General features: G+C 36.4%; 1 protein-coding gene across 1 annotated transcript in view; it reads left to right on the top strand.

The window, feature by feature from the left end:
• ITGA1 (integrin subunit alpha 1) overlaps positions 1 to 11708 on the top strand; it is a 75027-nt gene extending 63319 nt beyond the window's left edge. Inside the window, exons 25-31 of the mRNA XM_075137547.1 lie at positions 1204 to 1317; positions 2967 to 3071; positions 4215 to 4319; positions 5180 to 5272; positions 6818 to 6934; positions 7672 to 7747; positions 11400 to 11708. Of these exons, the coding sequence (XP_074993648.1) occupies positions 1204 to 1317; positions 2967 to 3071; positions 4215 to 4319; positions 5180 to 5272; positions 6818 to 6934; positions 7672 to 7716 (579 nt within the window). The 3' untranslated portion in view covers positions 7717 to 7747; positions 11400 to 11708. The remainder of the gene's footprint in view (positions 1 to 1203; positions 1318 to 2966; positions 3072 to 4214; positions 4320 to 5179; positions 5273 to 6817; positions 6935 to 7671; positions 7748 to 11399) is intronic.
• The last annotated feature ends 491 nt before the right edge of the window (positions 11709 to 12199 follow it).

The following is a 12199-nucleotide window of genomic DNA, read 5'->3' as shown; positions in this document are numbered from 1 at the left end:
ACTTTTTTTCTTGCTTGCTTTGGAATAAGGTGAGTCAGAGGTTCTGAGAGTGGTCGATCTCCTGTGGAGTAGTTCAGGTGGGTTTTCGAGCCGCTGCCCTCAGCAGGGGAAAGAGCATGCCCTGGTAAATGAGAACTTGACCTACGATCATTGCACTTTAGAACAGTTATTTCCAAAATCCCGTCAGCTTTGGAAAAGGCAAATGCCATGTCCAAGAATATTATCTTCCTAATGGATATGATATACAAAGGATAAAAGTCTCTGAATCAACTTTCTCTCTGTAAAAAATGGGCCATGGGGAAGTTCTCGCTCTCACTAAATAGGAACAGCAAATGGTTTTTTATATTTTTTAGCCCACCTACAGTGTTTTACACAGTTACTGTTTTTTAGCCTAAACGTTCAAATCCAATAATCTCGAAGGTTTTTGTGCATGTTTAAGACGCTGTTAATCTCATTTCAAAATCTTTGCTTTCTGAATATAAAAGCTGGTGGGCTGCAGAGAGTACCATTTATGATCTCGTAAGCACAACTCATCCCTGCAAGCAGCTTATCCCAAATGAGTAGTTAGAAGAAAAAAGTTAAACAGGTTCTTGAGTATTTATTAAGCTTGTCCACTTCAGAGACAGGATCACCAATTCCCCTGCCAGCAATTCCACCTAGGCATTTTCTCCATCCTCAGCCAAGCAGGCATGTTCAGAAGGAGCAGCAGCTTATAGACATGTCCTGTGATCTTCTGAGGGAAAACAGGTGAGAGAAGCAGGTGAGCAGGAGGGCTGATGCCTAAGCACACCTGGGAAGGAACCAGCAGGAGCTGCCACTGGTACAGTGGCTCCTCTCCCATATTAAAGCATTTGGGGGGCTTTATTAAAAATTAAAATGAAATGACCAGATGATAAGAGGATGCAGTAAACAAGATAACGAGAAGGAATTTATGTCAAAATGGCCCCTTTCATCCTGTTCGTTTGATTTCCTTTGATAGGGCATTGTATTACCAAGGACCACAGAAGAACATGTCTGCTAATTCACAACAGGCTGTTCTTAGGGAAAAAGTAAGAGTTCACCACACCACTTTTTGCATAACTGACTGTGGAAATGTAAAAACACACAGAAGAAAAGTAAAACACAGGAAAGGAAAAAACTCACAATCAAATACCAACAAAATAAGGAAAGTACTAATCAAAACATTCTTCTTTTTTTTTATAGATTGAAAAAGGTGAACACTTTCCAATGCCAAACCTCACACTGCAGATCTTATTCCCCAATGTAACAGCAGCCAAGAACACTCTTCTCTACCTTACTGCATTGTCACATTCCCAAGTAAGCTAGGAATTTGTATTTTTATGATTAATGTAAATTTGAAATTTTTGCTGTAAGCAACTGCAAAATGCAAACATCTGGGATTATGCCTTGCTTCAAGGTAGATCCTGCTTTTAATCTAAAAGACAAGATGCTGGTATTTTAAAAGTATGTACAGATGTGCATAAGAAGACAGAGATATAAATTTTTTTAAAAGGAAACAAGCAAATTTAAAATGGTGTTGAACAATAACTGGACTATAACAAGGTTAATTTGACATATTGCCGAGTGATAAGAGGTCCAGACTAAGATATGAGTGACAGGAGTTTCTTTCTTAGTTTTGCCTACTGAGCCTCAGATTATCTCTATTGTCAGCAATGCTTATTACAAATGCTCTAGTCCTGCTGTGTACATCTAGAGCTCAATCTCCTGTTCAGTCCTCTTCTTTCTGTTACTGAAATTAGCTTTCCTGCACGTCTGCTTTCCAGCACTAGCAGTCCTCTGGCTTCTTCCTTCTCTGGGGCACTGAGACATCTTGAAGGGGATGGTAGGTCATGTCTTTCAAATGCTTTTCACTGCAGCTCTCATTTGAGTTTTTCCATTTCACTTCTCCAGAGCAGCTGGAGAAGATCACAATTCCAGCAAATCCCATGATTCCAGATCTATAGATATTAAAACTAGAGCTATATCAATAACCGAATGGCTGAAGAACCCAAATATCACTAAGTGGTGACCTAAACCTCTTTTTTTTTTTTTTAATCTTTCCCTCAGAGAAACACACACATGTGCACCTCTCTCCAAATATTTCACTTAGTTTTGAGGTGTTGCACCACTGAAAAATAAACCAAATGGTCTAAATGAAAGTTCAAGGTTCACTTTAAAACAAAAAAATTCAAAAAACACAAAATATTTCATGTTTAGAATACGAAGAAATTGTGTCTGTTCTTAAATTTCTTCCCCCATTATTTTCATTCCTAGGCAATCACCACATTTGACCCAAGTTTGCACATAAACTCAACAAATCTGTGATTTTTCTGTGGGTATAATTCATCTACTGCTAGCTACACCCTAGTGTAGGGTGCCAAAGTGGGATTTGCAATTCTCTTCATGCTAGCAATCTGAAAGTGAATAACCTGACTGAAAAGACAAATTCCCCCTCACCAAAGACACCAGAGGTTTCCCAGCTGCCTTTGAAGGAGCCATGGAGGTCTAACAGTGCTCCAGCACCCGCTCCCCCTCCCTGGGCGCTGCAACGGAATCCTGCGCTTAACCTGCCTGCCTGCTTGCTAAGGCAGAACCTCTGTGGATTCCCATGCAAAAGCTGTTTAGCTCCTTTAATAGCCAACTCTTGCTGCTTCACACAGTGGTCATCTTGCAGGAAGCTCTTGTTTGCTTCTACAGATGTTTAAGGAGCTGGATAGAGTTTAGGGTAAATTATCTCATAAAAAACTCATTTGTTGTTTGAATAATGATACTTCAATACCTACACCATCAGAATTTCCTATTCTGCACTCTTGCAATATGCAGTTTTATTGCATTTAGTGGTTAGTAAATATTGTTAATGTTATTAAATATTAAATATTATTGATGTTGGCTTGTTTCCAGAGCATTTTTTTGTAATAGATTGCATATTCAGACAAGAAGAATAATATTTGTATTTCTGCTAACAGAATGCCATCTGCCAAACTAGTTACCCTGTAGATCCCCTAAAGATCAGCGCTGGGAAATCATTTGTGTTGCCAAAAATAAAAGAACCTACAAAGGATACAATTATGGTAAGCCTACATATAGTATATATATTCATCCTGGATATTAACCCAGATCATTGAGCTGAGTACTTTTGCAATAAATATATAAAAGGTTCTCTCAAACTGTATCCTACAGAAACTCACTTTTGCTTAATAGCCTGAAAAGCCGTCTTTATGTAGACTAGCTATAGTTTTTATTTGGCTACAAAACTGTACGTGGAACTGAATTTGGGGTGGTTTTTTTTAAATTTAGCAACTGTATAAATAACAGTGGCACATTTGACAGCTGAGTAAATCTTCACCTTCTATATTCCATTGTAATTAATAAATAGCAGTATTTTAAAAGCTTCTCATCTCCCTTGCAACTTTTTTAGACATCCAGCTGAAAATACTTTCAAATGCTAGCACTCTGATCTGACAGATTTTCCATGCAACTGGTAGAAATGTAATTGATGATCCCATTTGGAAAGGATTAGCCTCTCACATTTAGATGGAAGAGTTGCAAAGTAATTTTGCTGCTGTAGTTATGTTGGCGTCTCAGGGGGAAAACCGTTGTACTACCTCCTCAGTATAAAGGTACAAGTTGAGTTTCTCGTGCAAATGAAACCATGCCATGAGAAGGGTGTTTTGCCATGCTTATCATAGTCCTTCACAGGTGATAAAGGTCTAGGTTAAGCAAATGTTTCCAAAGTGTTGAACACAGTATTCTGCTGCCCTTCTAGCTAGCAAGTGATACTGGGAAGTAAAGATACTTAAATTTTCACACATACATCCTGCCCTGCTTGAAAGATTCAGGTGTTCCACGATTTGAAAGGATCAAGAAACACTGCAGAGAAGCCATAGCTGTGTTGGCAGAAAAACACTTGCTGTTACAGGCTGTGCCGCTTCTAGGAGCTCTGCTGATGCCTTTTTTTGCGTACCTAGAGTAACAGAGCTTCCTCAAGGCTAAGCGAGCCTGCAAAACCTGAGTCTGTTCTACCATAGCATGAATATCTCAACTCTTTTTATACTGCAGTGTCATTTTTACAGAAAAAGCTCCAGTAATAAATATCAGTTTAGTAGTGGTGTCATAGCAAATCTATAATCTGTATTTATAGTAGTTTACAAGTTTTTATTTTAGTAATGTGAAAAGTCTCTTCCTATTAAATCATGCTGGTGCCTTTTAAACAGGACTGTGATACATACAGCTGTGCATCTATTAATTGTGCCCTGGTCCCATCTGACATATACCAAGTGAATGTTTCATTAAGAGTATGGAAACCTACCATGATAAAAGTAAGTAAATCCCATTTGTATTCAGGATACTCCTGGGTTTGAGAAACTTAAGCCGATGTTTCTGATGTCTATTAAAATTATACCTTTCATTTTCTGAAGTCTCCACAGTCCCATAGTATTTGAAATCGTTTCTCTATTTTAAAATTTCCTCAAACTAAGTTACATGCATTTTATTCTCCTTAAAGCAAGTACTTAGAACTTAGCAGGAATTTCAAAACATGGTAAGAAGACACCCCTTACTTATTCTTTATTGGTGGTCTTTTTGTTTAATAACTACTCATGCGTCCACAAATTCTAATTCAGCAGATATAATGAGGGGTACATAGAAGCCTATAATTTTTAAATAAGTTTTAATCTGGAAAGATTTCTCAAGTCTAGAAAGGATTTTTTGATCAAAAAGAGCAGAGGAGAGAGAGTCCACCTTAGAGCACACCTCAGTATTGTCTGATAGTTACAACAATGACCAGGCTGTGGTCTGTTTTGCTCAGTTGATAAATTTCTGATACTGAATTCCTGTTTTGTGTCTTTGTTTTTCTCTGGAAAATAACAGGACAGGAGGGGAGATACAGCAGAATTTTAGAAAGCCTGAGTCTGTCCCTGTGGCCAAATTAGTATTCCAGGATGAACTAGTCTTTCTTTGAAATCCCTGCCCTCTACTCTTTCAAAGCTGTATTGCTGTCTTATAAACAGTTATGTGCGTGCTGAAGGTGACAGACATGAGCAGCTTCACTGACTTTCACATTTTTCAGCATCTCCCAAAATTTTAGCATTAAGTTTTGCTTTCACCCTTCTCATTTCTACAAAGCTTTCTACTTCAAAATACCTAATTATAAACTGTAGCCATTTCTCTCTTCTTCCAGGCAAGTATTCACAGCTTAACCCTTGTTGTGAAAGCATTACTTAGGAGTGAGAACTCATCACTGATTTTGAGAAATGACCATCAAAAACTGGAGGTAAGAACATAATAATTCATGGATTTACTCTTCATAGGATTTATTGTGCTACTGAATCATTCATTTTCATTCATTACTAGTGAACTGATTGTTACCTGTTGTAATGTATTATCCTACTCCAAATAAAAGTAAGTGATATTTCATATTACAGTAGAAATGTAATTAGTCAGATGATGATACCAAAATCCCATTACCCACCAACATACCTGGGTGAGAAGTACTGTCTGAAGTATTTCTGCCTGCTGCAATATAAATGCTTCTTGCATCTATGTAAATTAAAAGCATAATTAAAATTCTTTTAAGGAATCAATAATATTTTAATAATTGTCCTGGGTCATTTAGAAGTGATCTTACTTTGTATATTGTATTTTCTTTATTATTTATTTATTATTTCTTTCCACGTCATTACCCAGGATATATATTTGAAACAGAATCTTTAATTTTTCAGAAGTTCCCTGTCATTTTCTTGGATAAGAAAGTATATAACATTATAGTAGTGGTGTCAGGTATAAAGAGAAATGTCTGATTTTGTTAGAGTTGTTATTTATCCTTTAATATTCTTTATTCTAAGACATTTATAGTGGTTAATGCATTGCTTTTCTGTGATAACTTGTACATGCAGGGACTTATTTACTACAATGCACATTTTTAAGCAAAAGTCTTATTATGTGTTATTATTGTTAATACCCCCCGAATTTAGAGCAAAGTAATATTCAGTGTGAATTACATCTTGTGCAAAATATTTTTGGAAATACAAACATCACAGGTCAACTATTAGCTAGTATTGTATTCAGGCATTTCTTTTAAGTGATAGATTGAAAAAACACAGTGAAAACACAGCTAAGGGGCTTGCAGATAATGAGACCTGTCTTTACAAACCAAGGAATTTCAGAATTAATTTTTTTAAGACAAAATTTCAAGTTGAATGTTTAGTGTTCAGCTCTTGGCTGAACAGCATTGGCTGTTTTGAGCATTTGAGCAACTTCAGCATTGGCTTTTTTGAGTTATAAAGTTGTGTCTCTAATAAATTTTTAAGATTAAATCATTCAAACTCCTATATGGTCATGTTTATTTAAATGTGAATATTCCTTATTTCGATTTAGTTTACACCAGATATGCCTGGTTTAAAATCAAACTAGTATCTACACAGCCTTTTACACTTATTTCATTTAATTGGTTTAGAAGCTTGTTAATCACTGACACCTTTCAGGGAGGCAGGCATTGAGTGATGAAGAATATACTAAAGAAACTCCCTAACATACACTTCAACTACTCACGGTTTTGGTCCTGCATCCTTTATAACAATGACTACTGACTTATAGCAGGGCTGACCTTTATGAAATTAATGCACATACAAAGTATGTGGTACTATGTAAATATAGGGTTTCATGTTGGAGATTATTTTCTCAATTCCCTCCTACAAATTCCTGTACTTAGAATGAAGTGGTACCCTGGAAAATCACTGCATACTGATAAAAATCATGCGCTCTGTTGATATTTTAGAAGGACAAGTTATTTATTGGTTACATTCTGAACACTTTGCAGACCATGATTAAGATTTCCAAAGAACTCCCACCAGGTACAGTCCCCTTATGGGTTATCCTCCTGAGTATCTTCGCTGGACTCTTGATTCTTGCACTGCTTATCTTTGCTTTGTGGAAGGTAAGCTGCATGTTCTTGTCTTCATGAAAATAAACAAAAATATGCTTAAATGCTCTGCCGTGTCCTTCTCCTAACTAGAACCTCACAGATACTAATATTATCTAGTAAGTAGAGTGAAATCTTGTGGAAATGACAAAATAACTAATAGCACTACATTTTTCTGATATGTAACATGCAATGCTAACCAATTGAAACCTGTATTGCCAGTAAGTTATGAAAAGAAAAATAAAAAGAGATTTTAGTACGATTAAGCATTTATTAGAGGGTTTTTAAACTAGTTCTGGGTGTGGCCTTTGATAACCAGGTTTTCTCTTTGTGGTGTAAGTATTGCCACAAGTGGGCACTCTACTCCAAGCTAAATATTTAGTGCGTCCTTGTGTTAGAAGGTTACAGTTTATAAATTTCAACATGCATAATCTCTTGAAAAATTTGATAGGTATAAAATAAAGTATTATTTCTTTAATTGAGTACCAAATATTATTAAGTGTTTTAGCCTTCAACATTATGTAAGCATAACAATGATTCAGCAATCATTCACTATCTGTTCTCCTTTTGTCTGCTTTCATGACATGTCTCTTTAGTTTTTCCATTCCAGGAAAAACAATGTTGTACTTCAGTGATAAACTATTAAATGACTTTTTACTGTACTGAAAGTATCAAAATAGTAGTAAGAACCAGCACATGTATGCTGGTTGTATGCTTTGAGCAGTTCTTAGTCACTTTTTTCTTTTCTGCAGGCCGGATTTTTCAAGAGACCACTAAAGAAGAAAATGGAGAAATGAAGAAAAAAAAAATGCAGAAATTTTTGCTCAGGTCTGCCTCAAAAATATTACTGTAAAATTATAAACTTAGATGCAGTGGTCACAATGTTTTCTAAACTCCGGTGTGTTAAAAAAACAAGAAGCAGAACCACAAGAAGCAAATCAAGCACACATGCAAAGGAATAATGCAAAGGAAGAATAAACAGCCTTATGGCATTTTGTGATACTCAAGGACACACTTTCAAGTGTTACTCATTTTTGGAGAGTAACTAAGTTCAAAGATTCTAATGTTTTTTAAATACGGAAAATGTGTAATCATATTTTTATATACCTATCTATGGGGAATCATTTTTCATTCCAAATTATGCAACAAGTCAGCTTGTCTGTAGGAGTCCCAGTCTTTTTTATCACCTTACAACTTTCAAAAGGAAAAAGCATCATTTTCAAAATTTCCTCTGTATGTCAGTTCTGTGAAAGCGGACTGTAAGTTCATGAATCAGAACATGCAAACTTTGAGAATGCACCAAATACTGTATGGTAACTGATGTAATGATAATTCAGAAGATAGAAGCACCTGCAGAATTTTGGGTGAAAATTACTTAAATACTTTGGTCTTCTTTTTCTGCTCATTTTAGCATGTCCAGCTGAACCCAGGATTCTCCAAGAAAGAGATTTTTATGGTCAAGCAGACCGTAAAGGATTAATCCATTAAATTACATAACTGTTTGAACTTGAAACAGATTTTTGGCAGGCCTAAAAATGAATGCACAAAACATCCAAGCCCAGCTGATTGCACACTGTACTCAAACAAGCAGGGGCAAAATTGTATCTGCAAGCTAAAATGTCCATATTTATGCAGAAAATGTTTAGAGGTACCCTGAAAGTTTGACTCTTGCTGTATATCTTGGAGTAGCCAGGAGGGTACTTCATAAACTGTCACTGTAAATTTATTGTGTAGCTATTTAATCCAGTAAGTTTAAAGTGTACAAAATGATAATTAACAAAAGAGCACAGATAGGAAATTCAGCACTGGCAAGCTTCTTCTAGTATTATAAGTCACACCTCATCTTTGTTACTTCTGAGTTTAAAAAGAGATGAAGAATTTGCATACTAAATAAGCACTTAACAAATGATGTTTATTTTGTGTCAAAGATTAAAAGTTTATATGACAATACACTGAAATGTAGATAGCAAAAGATTTCTTTATGAAATTTTTTTTTCCAATTTAGACTATTCAGTTTCCTCCTTTCTTTCACGCACTTGTCTTCCTTCCACGAGGATCTCTCCCTGGGGCTCTTGGGCTATGCCTTGTCCTTGAGACCTTCCTGTATTACTTGCAGCCACACAAAATTAACAGAAGAAAATGGAGGCGTGCTGGCAAAGCGTGATGTTGCCTCAGCATGAGACGAGTTGGTATTGATTGCCAATAGATCAGAAAACATTGAGGAGATGTACTAAGTACTGTAAGACGTACTTGTTTGCAGAAAAGCCTTGCCTTGCCAAGGAAGCCAGGAAAATTTGTTCCTCCTTTTGGTACAAATGTCACTGAAATGAAAAAAAAATCTTTGCAGTTTTCCAAAAAGTTTTAACTTAGCACTGACTTCATAGTAATAGCTTAAAAAGCAGTAATATATTTTATAAAGACTTTTTTTTCTTTAAGGAGAGACCATAGGTTGGGTTGAACATGCTGGCAAGTACAACTCTGGAAGTGTGTCAGAAGGGGCTTTATTGTTTGAAAGATGCTGTCACTCTTAAGTCTCTTTTATTTAATTCCTAAATTAGAGAGAGTCGTTGTTGGGAAAGGCTGAGACTTATGTGAATGCAGCCAGTAGAATGAAGTTCGAAAGTGTTTGCAATTTCTCCATGTGTCTGTGGGAAGGGTGGTTATTTCATAGCAACAGTCTGCTGAAGGTAGCAGCGTGACTCAGAGGAGAGGGCAAAGCCCTCCGTGGGAACGCTGTGGGTGGCTGTGCTTTGCGGCGCCTGGGAGAGCCACCGAGTCGGCGGACGTGCTTGCTGTGCTCGTCTGCACGCCTGAAAGTGCACCCTACCTGAAGGGGTAGGAGGTGAATTGCCCTGGTTGTGAGCACAGAAGGAAGACTTGAATGGAAGCAGAAAAATGACGTAGAGGAGTTGTGGGTAGGATCCCTGCTTCATTCATTGTGCGAGTTAAATAGTCCTCAAAGGAAGGCAAAAATCCATTTGTTGAACAGTGAGGATAAATTAATATTTGCAGAGGTGTTTTCAGTCCCGTGTGAGATGCAGGTTTTACTTTTAGAAAACGTATGATTTTGCCAATTTGTTTGAAAGATTTGAATGGCACTTGTCACCATAGCATCTGAATGCCTCAGAATTGTAAATGTTTTTTCCTCATAGTAGCTCTGTAAAGGCATAGCAGTGCTGTTATCCTATTATGGTTTTGTAAAGGAACAGAATTATGAAGGAATTGTGACTCACCTATGCACACATAGAAAGTCTGTGGTAGCAGAGGAAATAGTTATATTTATTATTATTCAGCCAGTTTGTTAACCATGAGGTCATTTTTCCTGGCTTCATAAAATTACTCACAAGTTGTGCAAGCCATACATCATTTTTATGCAGCATACTTTTATTTTGTTTAAGTGGTTCACTTTTTAGTTATGATAAGCTGTTAACCAGAGCTTCTTAGTTTTCTGATGACATTTCATGTCTTATTTTAAAGCATCAGCCTAACTGAAAAAATGTAAGTCAATAGAACAGTCTATTTCCCTAGATAAAGACTATGCAAAAACCAAGTATTTTATCAATGCAAAGTATGTTTGAGATCAGTGTTCCATTCTTTTTAGAGCTGTTTTGTACTTGAAAACAGTAATAAGCTTCATATAACCACACTGCTTTCCTCTTTGTCATGATGCTTTCTCCCTTTTCACCTTTGTCCTATTATCAGATTTTCAATTATTATGTCTATTTAAACTATAAGTATGTAAAGGGGATACCACTATAGCACATTATTCTTACACAGGCTAAATTAGTAAAATCATTATTTTTATCCATAAAAGCCTTTCCACACAGCACTACCAGAGCAGTATTTTACTGCTTTTCACTATATACAACAGAAAAGCCTACTGAAAGCAATATTACAAATATCAGGAACACCTCACTGAAATTTGGCAGGCACAAAAAATATCAGAACAGCATGTGATCTGTTTTGTTCCTGTAAAAAGACACACTAGGGTTGTCATACGATTCTAATAACTAACAAGCTAAACATTTTTTCATTCAAATAAAAGCCTGTAAAAAAAAATGATAATAATAAACTGGGTGTATAACCAGAGTTTAAGCAGCGGAGGGAGTCTGGCCCAGCTCAGTTCCTAACTTCAGCACTGAAGTAGCTAATCTTAGAGGAATGGACAAGCTACATTTCTATAGCATAGAACTTCTCTGGAAAGGAGCAAGAGCTTTAAACCATCACTCCTGCTTCAAGTTGAGACTGTTCTAGAGGTTGTTGATCCCATGTGTAATTTTGGAAGACTTACAAAACAGCACTACATTAGAGCAATCTCCCTGGGCTGCTGCTTATGTTCCTGCGCCTGTCTGGTGTCACTCTAGGTCTGTATTATGAGCCCTTGCTAAGGACACAACCCACCTATCCTGACCCCTTACCTGAGGCTTTTAGAACATATCCTGTGCTGAGTCATTTTGAGCATGATGTTCTTCTTCTGCAGAGCCTGAGTCAGGGGAATCCACCTTCACCAAGGGTTTTCATCTCACTTGGCACCGAGAGGCTGGAGTTAGGGTCGCGCTCATCTAATGAATTCCACATAGTCTAATTGTTTTAATTTCTTGAAGTAACTATTGAATAGATGATGAGCCCATTCAAAAATAAAAGCAGAGCAAGAAAATCAGAATGTACTGTTGTTAATTATACTACTCAATAGGAATAAGAGGGGATATACATTCTTTTTAAGAAAATCACAACATTTTACACAGTGTTTTCTTTTTCCTGTAAAATTATTTCATATGTTTTATTGATTAAAAAAAAAAAAATTAAAGAGTCTATCAAGCCTCCTTTGTAGTTTGTTTGCTTTTCATTGATACAAGAATAGTATAAAGGCATCTCAGTACCTAAAAACAAATCCATCTACCTGTCAATAGAAAGCTATTGTAGAAATAAGCATAAGCACAGCATAACATCAAGGAAAGCTTGAATGTGGTCAAGTTGTCAGAAATACATTGCCATTAATTGTATGGGTACCGTACTTACAGCCACATTTGAAAGCTTTTCAGAGGACCATACGACTTCTGACACAGATCTGTTTTCGTGACATTACATACATAAAAGTTGAAGACACATTCATTCATCTAACCATTCCTTCTATGTAGTGATTTTTCTGTACAACTTATTCCTGTGACCCAAATAGTCCGTTGTCTTGCATAGTTGTAAATGATTCACATCACCTTCCTTAAAGCCTAGTAAACATTTGTATCAAAACTTCCTAGAAGACAAAGATTACACCTTTTATAT

This window comes from Calonectris borealis, chromosome Z (genome assembly GCF_964195595.1).
Source record: "Calonectris borealis chromosome Z, bCalBor7.hap1.2, whole genome shotgun sequence".
Taxonomy (NCBI): Eukaryota; Metazoa; Chordata; class Aves; order Procellariiformes; family Procellariidae; genus Calonectris; species Calonectris borealis.
Note: the sequence above shows the minus strand (reverse complement) of the source record. Positions and strands in the feature narration are given on the sequence as shown.